A 17452-nucleotide genomic window follows, 5' to 3' on the forward strand; every position below is an offset into this window, starting at 1 on the left:
ATTGTCCTGCCTGCAGTCCCAACCTGTCCCCAATAGAGAATGTGTGGAGCATTTTGAAATGCAAACTGTATCAACAAAGACCCATGACTGTTGCACCTTAAGACTTGTTTACAGGAAGAATGAGACAAAATGACACCTGACAGAATGAATCACCTGGTGTCCTCAGTCCCTAAACGTCTTTTAAGTGTTGTGAAAAGGAACAACAACATCACACTGTGGTAAACACTTTACTTTACTGAATGTGTTACAGTATCAGAATTGAAGCGAGTGTTTATTTTGAACATAGAATAAAATTGATGAAGTATCACATCAGATAATGTTCTGCTGTGATGTTTTCAATGTGATACAGGACACAGATGATTTACACATCACTATTTTCAGTTTAAATTTTGATTTTACATAATGTCCCTACTTTTTCAGATTTATGGTTGTAGGAAGGATGTCCTTCCTTTACTATGTTCCACAAAATGACACCTGACAGACTGAATCACCTGGTGTCCTCAGTCAGTAAACGACTTTTAAGTGTCGTGAAAAGGAACAACAACATCACACTATGGTAAACACTTTACTGTCCCAAATATTTTGGAACATGTTGCACCCTAGTAATTGTAGTGAGTGTTTATTTTGAACATAGAATAAAACTGATGAGGTATCACATCAGATAATGTTCTGCTGTGTTTGTTTTCAATGTAATACAGGACACAGATGATTTACACATCACTATTTTCAGTTTTTAAATGTTACCCATTAAATTTTGATTTTACACACTGTCCCTACTTTTTTCGATTTGTGGTTGTAGACAATAAAAACAAGGTCTAAAAACTTGACACATAAAATTGGGGGTTGTATTCTATTTTTAATAAATATCTGGGTATGATGAATTTTTTGGAAAATCTTATAATTTCCAAGAAAGTCCTATACATTTGATTTGCATGCTGTACAGTAGTGCTTTGCTGAACTGTAAATTCTTTAGTTTTGTGTTTTAAACTGAAATGATGATCAACAAGTAAAGCACACTCCATGCAATAAATGTCACAGACTCAGCTGTTATAAACATATCTCTACCTAATTTTGCACAGACCAGATCTGTAAAATACAGCGAATCACACTATGGCACATTTTGTTCACTACTATATTTTCTATAAAAACTTCAATATACTGTAACAATAAGATTCTCATTATCTGTAGTAACTAACACCCCTATAATTAGTATCAAACTGTGTAGGTCTTTCTTGGAATTATTCAGGTAATACTAATCTTTAGGAAACTTTGCAGGAAATTAACAAAAAAATATGGAACCTGTAAAATAAAGTGTTACCAATATTTACAGAAAGACTGTTCTTTCAGCTCAGATCTTGTTGGCAGATATGTGTGACCTTCTTTCTCACTGATCCAAACAGCTACTTCACACACTCTGAACACAGTTGGTGTGTAGCTGTTCCTTAAAAATGAATCACAAATTTTAGTATGAATGAACCAAGACACCATCTTCCAGACAGACTGTAGACGGTTACAACATCACAGAAATAAAAGCACTCCTCAAGTTCTTCGTCAGTGGTTGTATATCCTCGGGGCAGAAGGTAGAATTTAACCAGAATCTCCAGCTCTGAAGGAATAAAGGGAGTCTGTGGTGATAATGCTCCAGCTCGTCAGATGCTCAGAGATGATCCGAGGCAGGGACATCATATCCTGACTAAGCCTCCGGTCGAGAGCTGCCAGAGGAAAGACATGGAACAAGGAATTATGTTGTAGAATTGATTGAAAAGTCCCGTCTTTCTGCAGTCCAGGATTGTTTAGCATGCTACAGTAGAACCTCTGCTGTATAATGTAACAGCAGTGCTGTCATTTCCACTGCTCCCCCCTCACTTTCCAAAATCCTATTTTTGTTCGTCTCGTTCTTATAGTTTCAGATGGATTTTCTTTTACTCAAGTTTGCCTGAGCATTGTTCTTATTATGCAGCCACCACAGTCTAGATGAGAGAAGATCTGCGCTGATAAAAATGTTCATACAGTACCCTCATCTAAGTGGCCCTCAGTTATTACCATGCAGTCTTGCCTATCAGGCTACATGCACACTGCCCTACCTCACTGCTAGTGTTTGTTATAATAATAATGAGGTCTGAAATTAATACCTGCAAACACTGCTCAGGGCGAGAGAATGGTTCCATGAGCAACTATTCTAATCTTTATTTTCATTTTCAGTTAATATTGTCCTAAAAACACATGAAAGGAGAACATCACTCCAAAGTAAGAGAGTAAAAGCACAGCTCTCTTTGAAGACAAAGTGCAGATGCAGCCATTATCTATCAGAAAGCCTGAGGTATAGATGAACACTGTTGGGGAGTAGTGAACTGCATATTATTAAACTACTAGTTTAGCTACATTTTGCAGTAACTGGCTGGTAGTTCAACTACATTCATATTTTGCATAGTGACTGAAGTAGTTAAATTACATTTTTGTGTAGTTAACTACTGGAACTACAAATAATTTTGGGCCATAAACAGAAAAGAATGTTTTTTTATTTTATTTTTTTCATTGCTTCTTTAACCCTAACCGCCTTCCGGATAAGAACTTTGAGAGACGGCTCATGTATCATATAAACAAGAGATTCTGCTCTGAGAAGTAGTAAAACACAGGTCCATTCTGATCAGGGTTTAAGCTGTTCATGTGGTCTGAACAAGTGTGCAAGTAACACAACAGGCTCATGTTTCTTAGGCCAAGGTGCATTTATAAATAATTTGTTTAGAAGAAATATATCATTGTGGAAAGCCCAAATGACAGCGTTTTGTGTAGAACAGGTTTCTTCACATTTCTTCAGGTAAATAAACTCAACTGAGTGGCTTTTTTTTGCTGGTATGTGATTTTTCTTTTATGAAATTATAATTTTGTGTCACATGTACATTGTCAGTTTGATTGTTTTTTTTTACAAAGTAGTTTGAACTACTTTTTCTAAGTAACTTTAGTTTTCCAAACTTCATTTCTCTCTAGCGTAGCTTTGCTATAGTTGAACTTCTTCCACTGTGAAGTAATTGATAGTTTGCAAAGTTACACTTTCAAAGTAGTTTTACCCAACACTGGTTATGATGGGAAAAGAAGATATTTTAAGTACCATTACAGCACAGAGATTTACACAGCATTTCTATGTTTTGTTATACTACCATTATAGAAAGTATATAACAAATTTCACGGTAATTTGCAATTTACACTATTTATTTAAATGTTTGTGTTGTTGCTGTTTGATTTTTACCAAGAGTAGGGATTATGTTTTTGCTTACATTTGTTGGTTTGTTTGTTAACAGCATAACTCAATAAATAATGAATGGATTTTGAGTAATTGGTTTTTGAGGTAGGGAACAACTGATTAGATTTTGGTGCTGATCAATATCAGAATTTCGAAACAGGAATATTTTTAAAGATTATTCACCACTGTGAGTAGCACTGTTGCCTCACAGCAAGAAAGTTCTTGGTTCGTGACCTTTCTGTGTGGAGTTTGCATGTTCTCCCCGTGCTTGTTTGGGTTCTCTCCAGGTGCTCCACAATCCAAAGACATGCAGGTTAGGATGATTGGCGACTCTAAATTTACCACATTAGTGCAAATATACAGTGAGGAACAGAAGTATTTGAACACCCTGTGATTTTGCAAGTTTTCCCACTTAGAAATCATGGAGGGGTCTGAAATTCACATTGTAGGTGCATTCCCACTCCCACAGAATTAAAAAAAGTTTCAGGAAATCACATTGTATGATTTTTAAAGAATTTATTTGTCTTGCACTGCTGAACATAAGTATTTGAACACCTGAGAAAATCAGTGTTAATATTTGGTACAGAAACCTTTGTTTGCAATTACAGAGGTCAAACGTTTCCTGTAGTTCTTGACCAGGTTTGCACACACTGCAACAGGGATTTTGGCCCACTCCTCCACACAGATCTCCTCTAGATCTGTCAGGTTTCGGGGCTGTCGCTGAGCAACGCTGAGTTTAAGCTCCCTCCAAAGATGTTCTATTGGATTGAGTGTTTCTTTCAGGAACTGGCCACATTGTCTTTATAAATACAGCATTAACAAGACCTCATTGAACTCTCATGCTATATTTTTCCAGGCCAAGGCAGTTCACAGTGTGAACATCAGAAAATAAAAGGATGATAGTGACTCACCTCATTAAATACTGTATCAGCCTCTTCCAAAAAATTTAAATTAAAAATGTGTACATTTTGTTTCGACCTGCAATTTTGTGCAAATTGTTGTCTACAAACCTCAACTGAGGCAATGCAAACTGTTACCTTTGCCCTGTGACAATTATCATGTTTGGTGATTAAGATAACCTATTTAGCACTTCTCACAATTTGTGCTACCTTAGCCATTTAGAAAAACAGCAGTACACAGGCCTGCTATGTGACAGTCTCTGGCTGCACAGTGGCAAATTTGTGAAGGCAGCAGGAAATATCTGTGGCAAGCGTTGCTTTGTTTGCTGGTTTCATTAATTCTTCAGGAGGGTATATCTCAAAAAGTGCCAACAAATACAGTGGAGAAACATGTGCTCTGGCACCAATCCATGTTTCTAATTGGGAACCTTGGGCTTCAGGAGTGCATGATGCACCTTCGCTCTGAAAGTCTCCTCCATTATTCATATAATTGTAAGAATTACAGAACAAGAACTAGCAGCCCTTCTGACTAAGCTAGTGGAAAAGGATGAAGGCTGCACACAGATAAAATGCTTAATAATCTATTTTGCTTCAATAGCATGAACTTAGCATATTAACTCTACCTACATAGTTATTTTAAGACATACAGTACTTTAGAAACAAATACTACAAAATCAATGGCATTTTGCTATCCTCTGATTCTCCAAAGGATTCCTTAAGAACAGTGTAAAGGGAAAAAACATATAGCTGAGTCCCAGTGACTTATGGACCCTCAGGCTTCCTAATTATATTTACTGATTTGTAGTTTTCCATTCAACAAAAATGACAAAGTAAAAGACAAAAAAAGAAAGAAAAAACCCTAGAACCATATTTTACTGTTCATCTCAGCAAAGAGAAAAAAGCATCTATGGATATAAATACAAGGTTATTTAAAAAGAATGAACCGATTTCATGATGCAATATTTTATTAAGGAAAAGTAATACAAAACTCCAGCCAAGTCACAAGTATTCTACTCACAATCAACTTTTATAATGGTCTTTTTCAAATGGTCACTGACTCATTCCATGACGATGCTTGAGAACTGAAGCAATGCGTAATGAAATCGGTTTGTTCTTTTTGAATAACCCTATCCATCTTATCTATCCATCCATCCATCTGGGTTGTGTCAGGAAGGGCATCCGGCATAAAACACATGCCAAATGTATACATGCGAACGGTTGATTTGCTGTGGCAACCCCTAATGGGAACAGCCGAAAGTAGTAGTAGTAATTCACCCCTGTATGTGCTGGAAAGGCTGTTGACTGTATGTGAGCCTTGTGTCCAAAGCGTGCAGCTGCACTCCTTAGCACTTTGAGCACATACACAGACAAAGTCCTGGGTTAGTGGCAGCTGCCCATTCATTGTCAGTGGAAACCCAGTGCTGTCACTCAGTACACCCCACTGTGTGAGACAGGGACCAAAGGAGGCCAGGTGACAAAGTAACCACTTTGAGAACACGTGGTCAGTCTATCCAAGTAATGCAAATTCAGAATTGTTACAGTGAGTGTTCGTTAGCTGAGCAAGCTGCTCTATTAGCAGGCAGCTACATCTCAGTCAGTGTACAGCGGTTTGTCATTGAGGACGCCAGTGTTCCAGCTGCGCATTGTAGCTGTGTTTCCACTGTTGGAGCAGTACACGCTGTGCTTCCCTTGACTGTCACCCGGCATACCCTCACAGGTTGACACAGACCATCCTACTTTGCCTTTCCACTGTATTTTGCACTGTGTTGGTTTCTGTCTAGAGGAGAGAGGGGCTGCACTCATCTCACATACACAGCTGAGCAGAGGATGTGAAGGATCACTCCATAGTGCAGCAATCAGCCTGTAACAGAGACTGTATGAGCAGTTTATCAAACAGCTGTTGGACAAACAGAACACAGACTTAGAGAAATGTGACATCTTCACCGCTCTGCCTGTAGTCCACTCACTGAAGGCCCCATCGTACCCCTAAACCAGCGACTGAATGTCTGTCATGTCTCATTTTTCTTGAATAGCTTTCAAACTAATAATGATCTCAGCATTTTTCCAATACCAGCAGTAGTTTTTCATGGTCAGGCTTTCATATTATGAGGGTCAAACTATCATGGGAATGTTGCTTTTAATGGCATTATGGGGAAATGGACTTGCATTCACTGTGCCCTTCCCCTACCACTACCATTTCTGAAAGCAAGCTTTCACCCTTGTCTAAAGGAGTATGGAAACTTTCTTCTATTCAAGAGCAACATTTTAGAGATGAGTTAACAGCCTTCAGAGTTTATGGACAGTACAACACCGTAAATTAACTGCCAGTGAGAGCTACATTGCACTTTACGTGAGTCTGGCCCACATATTGTTCCCTTTACACTTTATAATACTACCAAGTACAATATAATATACTGCAGTTCTTATTGCTTGCTTGGCTAAGCTGTCAGGGATTAATAGATCTTTATGTTGCACTGCACAGAATACATACATGACTTCAGGGTTACTGCATTGGCTTTGTTCAGACAAACCCATGGGATTTTTACCAGGTGAGGAAACCATGTGATTTAGAGCTAAATGGTGTTTTAGAAATTCATACGTGGCAGGTTTTTATACATGTTTTGTTTGCTGTTTCCTCCTCCAGCACTGATTTGTGTTACTTACTGTAGGTGTTGGCAGGTGTGCACAGCTCTTAAAGCTTGGGATTCATTTTTTAACTCCATGTGTACTATTGACTTCAACAAAGACTGTTATGAGAGCATTTAATATTGAAGATAATTAGTCATTAAACATTTACCACTCTTGTTTCAACTCTCACATGTATCATTTCTCTGTAGAAATTAAAGAATCATTTATAAATGTGAACTATTTTGTTTGCCTCCCATTTGTTTACTCTGATTCCCTATTGAAATTGGGTTTTTTTTCAGACCTGCACCTTTTTCTTTTCTTTAAACAGAAAGAAAGTATTGTAATGGTCCATTTTTAATTGGTCTCCAGGGAATTGGTTAGTAATGCCAGCCTACCCTGAAGTTAAAAGAGTGTTTCATATATATATATTTAAAATGTTGTATGGAGCAGTTATAAAAGGTTGTGCCTGGGTTTGGAGATTGCATGCTATGTGCTATGTGAATTCACTTTGTGTGTTCATTTTCTACTGATTTGGTATACCTGTGTGAAATGTTACTGCAGGCAACTTTAGGAAAACACAGAGTGGTTTCTATTATTTTGGTAACCTTTTCCTTTGCCTTGATCTCCAGTGGGGGTGGAAACGGGATGAAGGATAAAATATGAAGTGATGAAGTGGAGCCGGATGGTAGTGGCTTTCGTTTATAGAATTTTGCCAATACAATAAACTGCCATCAAGGAGTTCAAGTTCACTGTCACAGTTATCATTCATTTGCAGTTCTATTAGAAGTCGTCAGACCTTCACCTGTATTTCACTACCTCCATTAAATGTCACAACTGTGTTTGTACATCTTCAAATCATTGTTTGTGTTACCACAAAGGACCCCTGAAATCTATTTAGCAGGTGAGCGGTAGCATTGGAATTCAACTGAGGCCAATATCGGGCTGCGTTGATGGTCCGCTACAACAGCAATACAAAAATGATTTGGTGGAGATTGCCAGTGTATGCTCATCTCATTACATTCATTTCCTTTTTGGCAATGACAACAAATACTGTACAAAAGTCATGGATGTTAGCAGTTCAGTGCTGCAGAATGGCTACCGACAGTCCTTAAGTTGATTCTACGGTGATGCCCCATTGTTTTGCCACTGTCCAGGAAAGGGTTACTGTGAGAGTTTGTTCAGTACAAGAGAAGGCTTTGCTCTTTCAGCGCAAGAGAGTCATTGTTTCAGTTATATTCATGTAATTACAACTATAAATTCTAACGTGCGTGTGTGTTAGTGTTTGTATGTGTGAGAGAGAAAAATGCCTGGATATGTGAGCAGAAAACTATCAAAATAAAAGAGGAGAGAAAACTGAAATTATGTTCTATGTAATCAGCCTGGTGATGAGCTCACAGATCTGATCCCCTCACTGACAGAGAGTCTGATGCACTGTTACTGACCAGAGTGGCAATTAGTCATTCCAGTACAGAGATGGAGAGGTGCAACTGGAAAGCATGTGGTACTGGAGCTCAGCAGAGCACATTTCACCGCTGCACAGACACAGGCATCAGTTGCAAATCCTCTTTATTCCCCCATAAATCCCCATGGCTCTGCACATCCTGTCAGGACACTGGTGTGGGCATGTCAGCACCCCCCGCTCGAGCCGTGAGTAGAGCTGTGCCGGTGGTATGGACACCAGCCACATTCCAGACATAATCAAATTCAACTTATTTCATGTGTGAAGCCACAAAGGCTTCTGTAGTAACATTGTCTGCCATTCAGCTTTTTCTTTTCCTATGCTAAGCCAGTTGTGTTACTGTAATGCATATAACCTGAACACGGATGGTTGCAGAATCACACTCTTGATGTTGGATGTGTTAGAGCGCTGAATGAGAAACTAGTCTGTTCTTGTTGAGGTCGGAGATCAGGGTCAGATACACATCAGCACTTCTGAGGCATAAACCTCCCATTTTGCCCTGTTACCCAAAGGCTGGACAAAATAACATGAACACCTGATATGAGTCCAGAGCAACAGTCCGTGGAGATGCTGATTCAGGTGTACCTAAAGTTTTTGATAATACGGTCCTGTGTGGTTATCTACCCCGTGAGCAAAATAATGTCTTACAGGAGCTAAAAAGTGATACCTGAGCAGTTTTTAAATTGTGAGTTGGGGGACTCAGAGGTGACAGGTTTAGCAGCAGCTGTAGGTAGAGCAAGCTGTCTAATAACTGCCAGGGGTGGCAATCCGATCCCTAATTGCTTCAAGTGGTAGATGTGTGTGTGGTAAATGTGTGAATGAAACTATAGAGCTTTTTGGATACAATCACTAAAAATCATTTAACAAAATATCAAAAAAATCAAAGTCCACTTACTCTGATATTCTGAAGGTTTCAGCCACATTCTGGGGCCCTTCTCAGTGGATGCAGTTTTCTCAGTTGTCATGGAGATGGTTCATCTAGGATATGTGCAGACACTGTTTTCTCTATAAACTGTTGAAGAGTGTATTAAGCCATGAATTTAATTTACAAAAGTCTTGTTTTTTAGGCAGTAATGAGAGTTATAAATGGTTTTTGCATCCATTTACAGGCTGCCAGGAGATGTTACACTCCTATAAACCTAAAGGTTTGATTGTTGCAACAGTGGATTGTGCTGCTGGAGCCTGTTCAGCCCTTTTTTTGTGAAGCTAAATGGGAAGCTTTTTGGTCTTACAGTAGTGAAGTACTGATTTGAGCAAAAAACTTTTGTATGAATTAATCTTTTTTTTAATTAGTTAATCCTTCCATCTATTGTCTACTGCTGCATTAGTTTGGTATTTTATTGGTATTTTCTTCTTGGAAATGCAAAAAAAAAGTATAAAATAAAATAATAATACTACCACATTTTGGCTGGTAGGATTGTGAAGCAGGTGTTAAATAGCATTCTAAGATCTTAAAAAGTCTAAAATTTAACTTTTTAAATTAAAATTATTAGTTATTATCATGTGACCTACCTATAGAATGTTAGTTACATAATAAATACATTTAAACAAAGTCTAAATAAATACAGGACAGACTGTGATGGTGTGATATTTAGTCCCTAATATGAGTCAAGCCAAAAAATGCAACAACATTAACATCCCATAATGCAACTAGTAGCATCTTTTCAACAGATTCTTCCTGCCTGGTATAATATTCACATGTCAAACATGAAATGTGAGTAGTGATGATCCTTTATGTCATTCTTAAGCACATACTATCTGCCTGTTAAGTGTGACGTAACATTCCACTTCCAGGTCCAAACTGGCCCAGGTCTAAACTGGCCCAGGTCCAAATGGCGGAGCCTGTCACTCTCTACACAGTCACATCTTTTTTCTTTAGCGAGGCCACACTGAGAGTAAAAAAGAAAAAAAAACATGAATACATTCCTTAAGGTTCAAGTAGAGTAGTCAGTGTTGCCGTTCTGCCTGGTGGAATAATAACCAAACTTTATTACTGATGACAATACATTTATTCCAATATATATCTATCTATATATAGATATATATACAGTATAACACCAAATATATTGAGTTATTTGTTTAACTTGTTTTTAATAGTTCCTAGCTTTTACTGTTACTTTCATCAAATGTGTCAATGTGCTGTAAAGTGTTTACATTATCTTTGTTAACTAGCTACATTACAAGGCACCTTTAAAAGCTTTATTTTTATTAATTTAAGAATGCTGTGACTTATCTAATCAACTGTAGTCATTTTTTTTTCTCCTTCCCACAATAAGGAAGGCGGTAAAATGATTTCTGACCCATGATTTTTGATTCAGATCTACTGAAATAATGATGGAACATCACACTATTTCAAATGGAAAGGAGGAGAATGAACTGACGTTTGGACCCGGAAACAGAATGTTACATCACCACTTAACAAGCGGATAGTAGCAGATGCTGATTGGTTACTTACAGTAGATATTATATGCAGGTGCTTCAGGAATGTGTGAAGTTATCTTCCTACTCTGCAGATGTCACCCCCTGCTGTTAAATTAAAATAGTGTGAAATAGCACATTGTTGTCAGGAACCTCATTATTTGTTCACCCAGTGCACAAACAAGAAACCTGGTATACCAATAATTCAAGTGTAATACTGTAACTTTATGTTGTGAAGTGAACTTTCTATCAGTGCTTTGAATCTCTGAACCCAGTTCAAATCCTGATACATCATTAAAGTTGATTCTTTAGTCCAGAACCACAGAAAACATTATACAACTGCATTCTCAGGCTGAGTGGCAAACTTCATGACTGCCAATTTTTATGTTTAAACTAATCTTACATTATGCTTTAAACCCCTGTATAGCATTGCATTACATAACGTCTCATAATCTCCTTACAATATAATATGTCCTGCAGCAACACAACAAAATGAAAATGCACAACTGTAACATGTATATTGAATTTGAGACCATGTTTTCTTTAATAAATACAAAGCGGACAAACAGAAAACCAGTGTTTGGTAGTGTACTTGATGTAGGCAGCATGATATGCAACCAGCTGTAACAGTTGATACTGTTGGCATTAGGGGGATTTTTAGATTCTCTTTGACATGTTTGTGATAGAGTCTTGGTGCTTACTCGGTGCAGATGCAGATTTTTCTAGCTGTTAAATAAAACTCTCCCTTGGTGTGCAGAGGCGGCTGAGACCCTGCATGTTTCCTTGCACATGTGTCAAATGGCAGACAGCAGGGAGCAAGGTGAGGGCAGGAGGGTGTGGGAGGTGAGGGGGGGGGAGAAGAACTGTACACAGGCCATTTAGTGGGTGTATGTTCATTAGCATGGAGCATGGAGCGTTCCCTCTCCTCGGGGAATGAGCTGTGCTATCTGACATTCTCGATACAGTAAACAAACTGTGCCCTGCACATCTCTGCTTCACACACACCGACGCGCGGCAACGACTTGCTCCGTGAGTCCATTTTAAGAGAGCGCTCAGCTGAAACAAAACTTTTCTCATTAATTAGTTCCAATGCAGTTCCACCTCAAAGTCCAAGTCCTGCTGCTGACTTGAATGAGACTTAACCATTTGCACCTCAGTTTTTTGTTGAGGTGTGAATGTGTTGCTTGTCTTAGAGCCCTCAACTTGACTTGTTATGCTCTCACAGTGTTGAGAAATTCTGCTCTCTCCACTTGTCTTTTATCAAAATCATTCAGGTTCAGGGCATGACTAGTGAGATTGATGGAAAATTGAGCTGCTCTCTCATGCAGCAAAGAACAGTGCAGCCATTCCTTCACCCGCCATTCCTCCATCAGTCCAAACGTGCACAGATAGAGACAATTGATAAATGTCTCTGAACTATTCTGAGATGGGAAATTTAAAGGCTTCAGATTTTGCCCTGTTCTTCTAGGGTGCACTGATAAATCTGGCTAAATGCTAGACAGTGATACACTCTGACACCTGAGGCAGCAACGTATTTCTCTGCATGGGGACACCAGGCACCAATTTATCTCCAGACTTGTGTCTATTTCTTATGATTGAGCTCTATAACTTCCAGAAATGGCCTCTTAAATCACAGTGTATTTTACAGTGTGTGAACCCTTGCTGAAATTGCAGACGGTGTCTACTGTTTCATGGTGAAATAACCGTCTTAAAACATTTTTCAACGTCACTCATTCTAAAGGCTTGGGCAGCCATTTCAGCTATATAAAGCACTGAAAATGTCCATGTAATGACCTGGATTCAACAATATAACACCAAAAATGGATTGATTATAACTTAGGGAGATATCACAGTTTGTTTTAAACATGTCCAAGTACTGCAGCCGATACTGCATTTTTAATTAAAAGAATATTTTGACATTTTGGGAAACACGCTCTTTCCTGCCTAGAATTAAATGTTTGTTAGAAAAGTTTGATGCCTGTGTCAGATGCTATAGAGAATACGAAGTTGTCATCACACCATGTTGAATTTTGGGTACATGTGCCATTTTGGGAGGATCACACTCATTATCCATCATAGAGATATACAAATATATAAATCTATCAGGAGATCAGGGTGCAGAGTCACTTTTCAGTCTGTCGCTCTCATCAACAGGCCATCTAGGTCCTAGTTAGCTACTGTCAACTAAGGATATTTATATTGAAATACCATAGTCCGTAAAGTGAGATCTAAATGATTTAAGCAACTTTTTAGCCAAACAAAACAAGAAAGTATGGCGATAAAAACTGTGCCTCCCTCCCAAAATGGTGTCCCCATCCCAACATTCAACATGGTGGGACACACCTTCACATTCTCTGTAGTTAGCAGCCAGTTAGCTTAGTACAATGACTGTGATGCCACCCAAGAAACAAGCTATCATGTATTAATTAATGAGCTTTAGAAGCACTACTGTATGGGTTGTGTTACCTTTGTACAGAGGCAGGCTAGCGGTTTCACCCTGCTTCCGCTATAGCGGCTGCTGGCTGTAGTTTTTTATTTGCTCTCCAGTCATAAAAAAATAGTACCAACCTCAACAAGAAAGTGAATATATTTGCAGAATATCAAACCTTTCAATGTAATATGTGAAATGATTTTGTGAAATAAAATTGGTTGTATTATCTCATTTTTATTGGTGAAGTTATTTTATTCTCTGTGGTTAGGTCATGCTAAAATGCTTTGAGAGAAAACAACCCAATTTAGTTTGTTTTGGCAGCCTAGTGATTTAATGCCGTAGTTTCCAGTTTGCTCCACACTTCACTGTGTGAAGGTTTGTAGCTTGATGACTGGATGAGAAGGTTTTCGGATCATTAAATTATTTGCAATTATCATCCTGTTTTCAGACTCCAGAGCTGGCGAGGGGGCACCGCAGAAAATTGACCATGCTGTCATTGGAGGAGTGGTTGCTGTGGTGATGTTTGCCATTCTTTGTGCGCTCATTGTTCTTGGTCGATACTTTGCCAGACACAAAGGTAAAACACCGGCAGTGCAATCACACTTGATCATGAACACATCTTCAAGTTTGAGTTTTTATTTTGCTGTTTTTTTTGCAATAGGATTAAAGTGCACAAATGGATGTGGAGGTGTGTCAGCTGATTTATTTGTACTCTTTCACAGGAACATACTTCACACATGAAGCCAAAGGGGCAGACGACGCAGCTGATGCAGACACCGCTATCATCAATGCGGAGGGAGGACACAACAACACAGATGAGAAGAAGGAGTACTATATTTAAACTGGACAGGCCAGGAGAGACGGGTGGGGATGCTGGTGGTGCTGGAGGTTTCTGTAGGAGCATTATGTCTAACTCTGATTGGTTGTGAGATGGCTTGGGCACACGAGATTTAAGAGGAAGAGAAGAAAGGATGATGTAGGAAGTAGGACTGGCACGGCCAAGTGGTAACAAGAGGCATTGCTCAGTCTCCTATCCGACCCTTCCTGGACTGCAGGGGCCTATTCTGTACAGTTCGATTATTTTACAGACAATTTTGTGCCTTGTTATATTTCTTTTGTTTAAGTTTTTTTTGTTCTTTTTTCCCATGCTTGTTGGATTGGATTTTTTCCATGTACTCCACCTGATCCTTGAGCCTGGTGATTGTCTATGTGTGCCGCAGCTAGCTTTTAGCTCATGTGCTCAGATCTGAGAGGAGCCAGTTCATCCCCATTTTTTCTGAGAAATCTCCAGAGGTCTGCAAAAGGTCAAAGTTCAAGCCCCCATACATGTAGATCTGATCGGCTTTGACAGTTTTCAGTGCAGATTGTAATTCCTCCCCTTAAAGATCACTGTGTTGATCATTAATTAAACAGTAATCATGCTGATCATAGAACATTTCTTATCGTATCATATCTTACAATATCATTTCAAACCAAACTGCAAAGTACAACTGGTTCCTTGGTGGTTTCAAGAAAATGCCAGACAACTAGCACTGTAGATGTGAGGCTAGCTTATTATTTGTCTAGGATATTGTGGAGTGCGGTCTTAGACGTCCTTACAGCTGTAATTTGCCATTAAGTGGAGTTAAGATTACTACAGAGAAAATCAGAACTGTTTATTCTTTTTAAGGTTTCTATCAGGCCCTTCTGATGATTGAGAGGACAACAGTAAATTAACAGCAGAACACATTGTGAACATTGTATTGTGATCTGCTTTCTTTCTTTTTTGTTGTCAGCTGAACATATGGTTCTGAAAAAAAAAATCTCATACGAGTTGACATTTTAGGAAATACGCTTATTTATTTTCTTTGCCGGAGTTAAATGAGAAGACTGTAATCATTCTTGTGTCTTTACAGTAAATATGAAGCTTAGCTTAGCATAAGCTGGCATGGCTCTGTTTAAAGATCAAAAACTATCAGCTTACCAACACCTCTGAACCTGGTATGCAGGTAGATGCAGGTAACGTCCAAACAGTGTTATATGAAGTAACACGTAAGGGTTTTGCCAGACAGTTTCTTGGCAAAAACTGCGTACCTGCCATAAAACCACAACATGTGATTTATTTTCTTTTTTGTTTTTGTACAGATTAAGAAAAACAAGATAAAAACACTTTAGAGCTTTAGAGATGTAGATGAATTAGATTACTTTTGGACATAACCAGGCTAGCTGTTTCCTCCTGTGTACAGTCTGTGTACTAATCTAAGTTAATTGGCTGTTGGCTTCATATTTGTCTACTGCATTGAAATAAGAGAACTATTAACCTTCTCATCCAGCTCTCACCATGAAAGTAAATAAGTACATCTCCCAAAATGTCTTTTCTTTAAAAATGTCACCTGAGGTTTTAAAACCTCTAGGATGACTGTTGTCAGGCATTATGTTGGTTTTGCATGTACCCTGTAGTACCTAAAAGAGTGAATGGTCCTGCTGCATAAAACCATAAAGTCTTATTTAAATGTATTATTTGTTAGATATTGGCGCAGCCTGCTATGTGTACTTTTGTTTCAAACACTAAAGTTTTCACGTTTCCATACCACCCACATGGTCAGCCCTGAACCAAATCAAACAGTTATATGAGTGTATACATAGAGTGAATATTACTTGTATTCAGAAAAAGCTGAAAGTCAATTTTGCAGAGAGTTCCTATTTAAAACATTGATTTTTTTTTTATTTGATAATACATTGTATTGACCATTTAACTGGGAATGTTACAAGGGCCTTGGTTTATTTTATTTTCCAAGGTTTTATCTTTTTATTGGATTGTACTGTGTTAGATGGGAGAAAGAATGTTACACTTTCAATGGCAATGTTTCTTTCCAGTGATGTATAAAATGTCAAGTTACGTCCGTCTGAATACTCACTGCAAGTGAAAAAAATCCCAGCTATTTTCCTGGCTTAGAAATCCTTTGCCCTCACCCATACACGAGTAAAAAAAAACATTAAATCACGGCAAACATGAATCAGTTATATTTCCTTTCTGTCTATAAAGACATTTTACCTTTGGGCTGTCTTTGATAACTTGTAGGGGATCTCAGCTTTACAAACTATCAAAGATTTGCATAGAGCTTTAGACTTGGTTTGGGAGAGATCATTCTTTTACTGTCATCCTGCAGCCTCAGACCTTCACAGAGGAGCCGTCTACAGTTACACATTTCTCCTTTTTTTCACCAACACAAATCAGAAGATACTGCGCTCGCAGACAGAGATGCAGTGCGCACACTGTACATGCTTCATGTGCATCTGACTCTGCCACAGCTAGAAGAGGGAAACTGGTCGGTACAGTAATTAGGGAGCAATTTCACTGTATTGCCTGAATTATGAAAATGTGTAATGAAAAAGGATGACCACTGCCTTAAACACACCTCTTGATACTTGTCATTATATAGGAAAAGACTGAAGGACTTTATTTAGTGCCTTCTTTGATTTTGAGGCATATTGTTAGTATCATACAGTATCCTCATGTACACTCTTACTATATCTTGTATAGTTCTGTCCTCTCTAAGTCACAGGGCCAGTACTCATCTACGTCTGTTGTCTGTATTCATGCAGTATGGACATCGCAATCTGGAGCCTAAAAGAAAAACGCTGGAATGAGTTTGACGTTAAAAAAGAAAAGTTTTCCTTGTTTTAACAGGGTCTGTGGCAGCTTCCACTGAGTCGAGTGTCATATGACAGGAAGTACAGTACTATTTATTGTCCTAATTAGTATTCACAAATTAATTTCAATTTGGTCAAAATGTTTTTTCTGCTTCACTTTATTATTTTTTTTTTTATGTATGATTTAGATTTTGCTAATGACAAGGCTCACTAGTATTGTCAGAGAGGAATACAGTACTAAAAGCTATAATAAGCTACAATAAAAGTACATTTTATTGTTTCCAGTGTCGTGGAAACATTCGCATGACAGATTTTACTTTGAGGTTTGATATTTATCTTAAATGGTTATAAAAGTGACTGCTGCTTTTAATCAAAGAATATTAAAAATGGTCAGAAGCGTCATGCTAATCCAATTTTTTGATTTGTTTTAAATACTTGATATTTAGTGTGTGTATTTTTTTCACTCTCTCAGGTTCATGAGTGTTAATAGTTGTTTTTTTGCATCTCAGGTAGATTGCAAATTTAAGGCCCCAAGTATATATTGTAGTACCACAGCTATTGAGAAAGTGAAGAAATCACAAGATGTACATGTTTTTCTCAGTTGTACATGTTTATGTGTTCTTACTATGGTGCACTGTTACAGTAAACGTTAAATATTATTTTGCATAGACCTAGTTCACAAAGAAATAAAAATTAGATTTGTTAAGCAGACAAAAATTATGTACAGTCAGTGTCAACAAAAT

General features: G+C 38.1%; 1 protein-coding gene across 3 annotated transcripts in view; it reads left to right on the forward strand.

Annotated features, from left to right (window-relative positions):
• cadm1b (cell adhesion molecule 1b) overlaps nt 1–14895 on the forward strand; it is a 162024-nt gene extending 147129 nt beyond the window's left edge. For all 3 annotated transcript variants that reach the window (XM_020614858.1, XM_020614859.1, XM_020614860.1), the window contains 2 exons: nt 13525–13653; nt 13799–14895. In XM_020614858.1, the coding sequence (XP_020470514.1) occupies nt 13525–13653; nt 13799–13917 (248 nt within the window). In that variant the 3' untranslated portion in view covers nt 13918–14895. The remainder of the gene's footprint in view (nt 1–13524; nt 13654–13798) is intronic.
• Nucleotides 14896–17452: the final 2557 nt, after the last annotated feature.

The sequence above is a fragment of the Monopterus albus genome, unplaced genomic scaffold, assembly GCF_001952655.1.
Source record: "Monopterus albus unplaced genomic scaffold, M_albus_1.0 scaffold152.1, whole genome shotgun sequence".
Classification (NCBI taxonomy): Eukaryota; Metazoa; Chordata; class Actinopteri; order Synbranchiformes; family Synbranchidae; genus Monopterus; species Monopterus albus.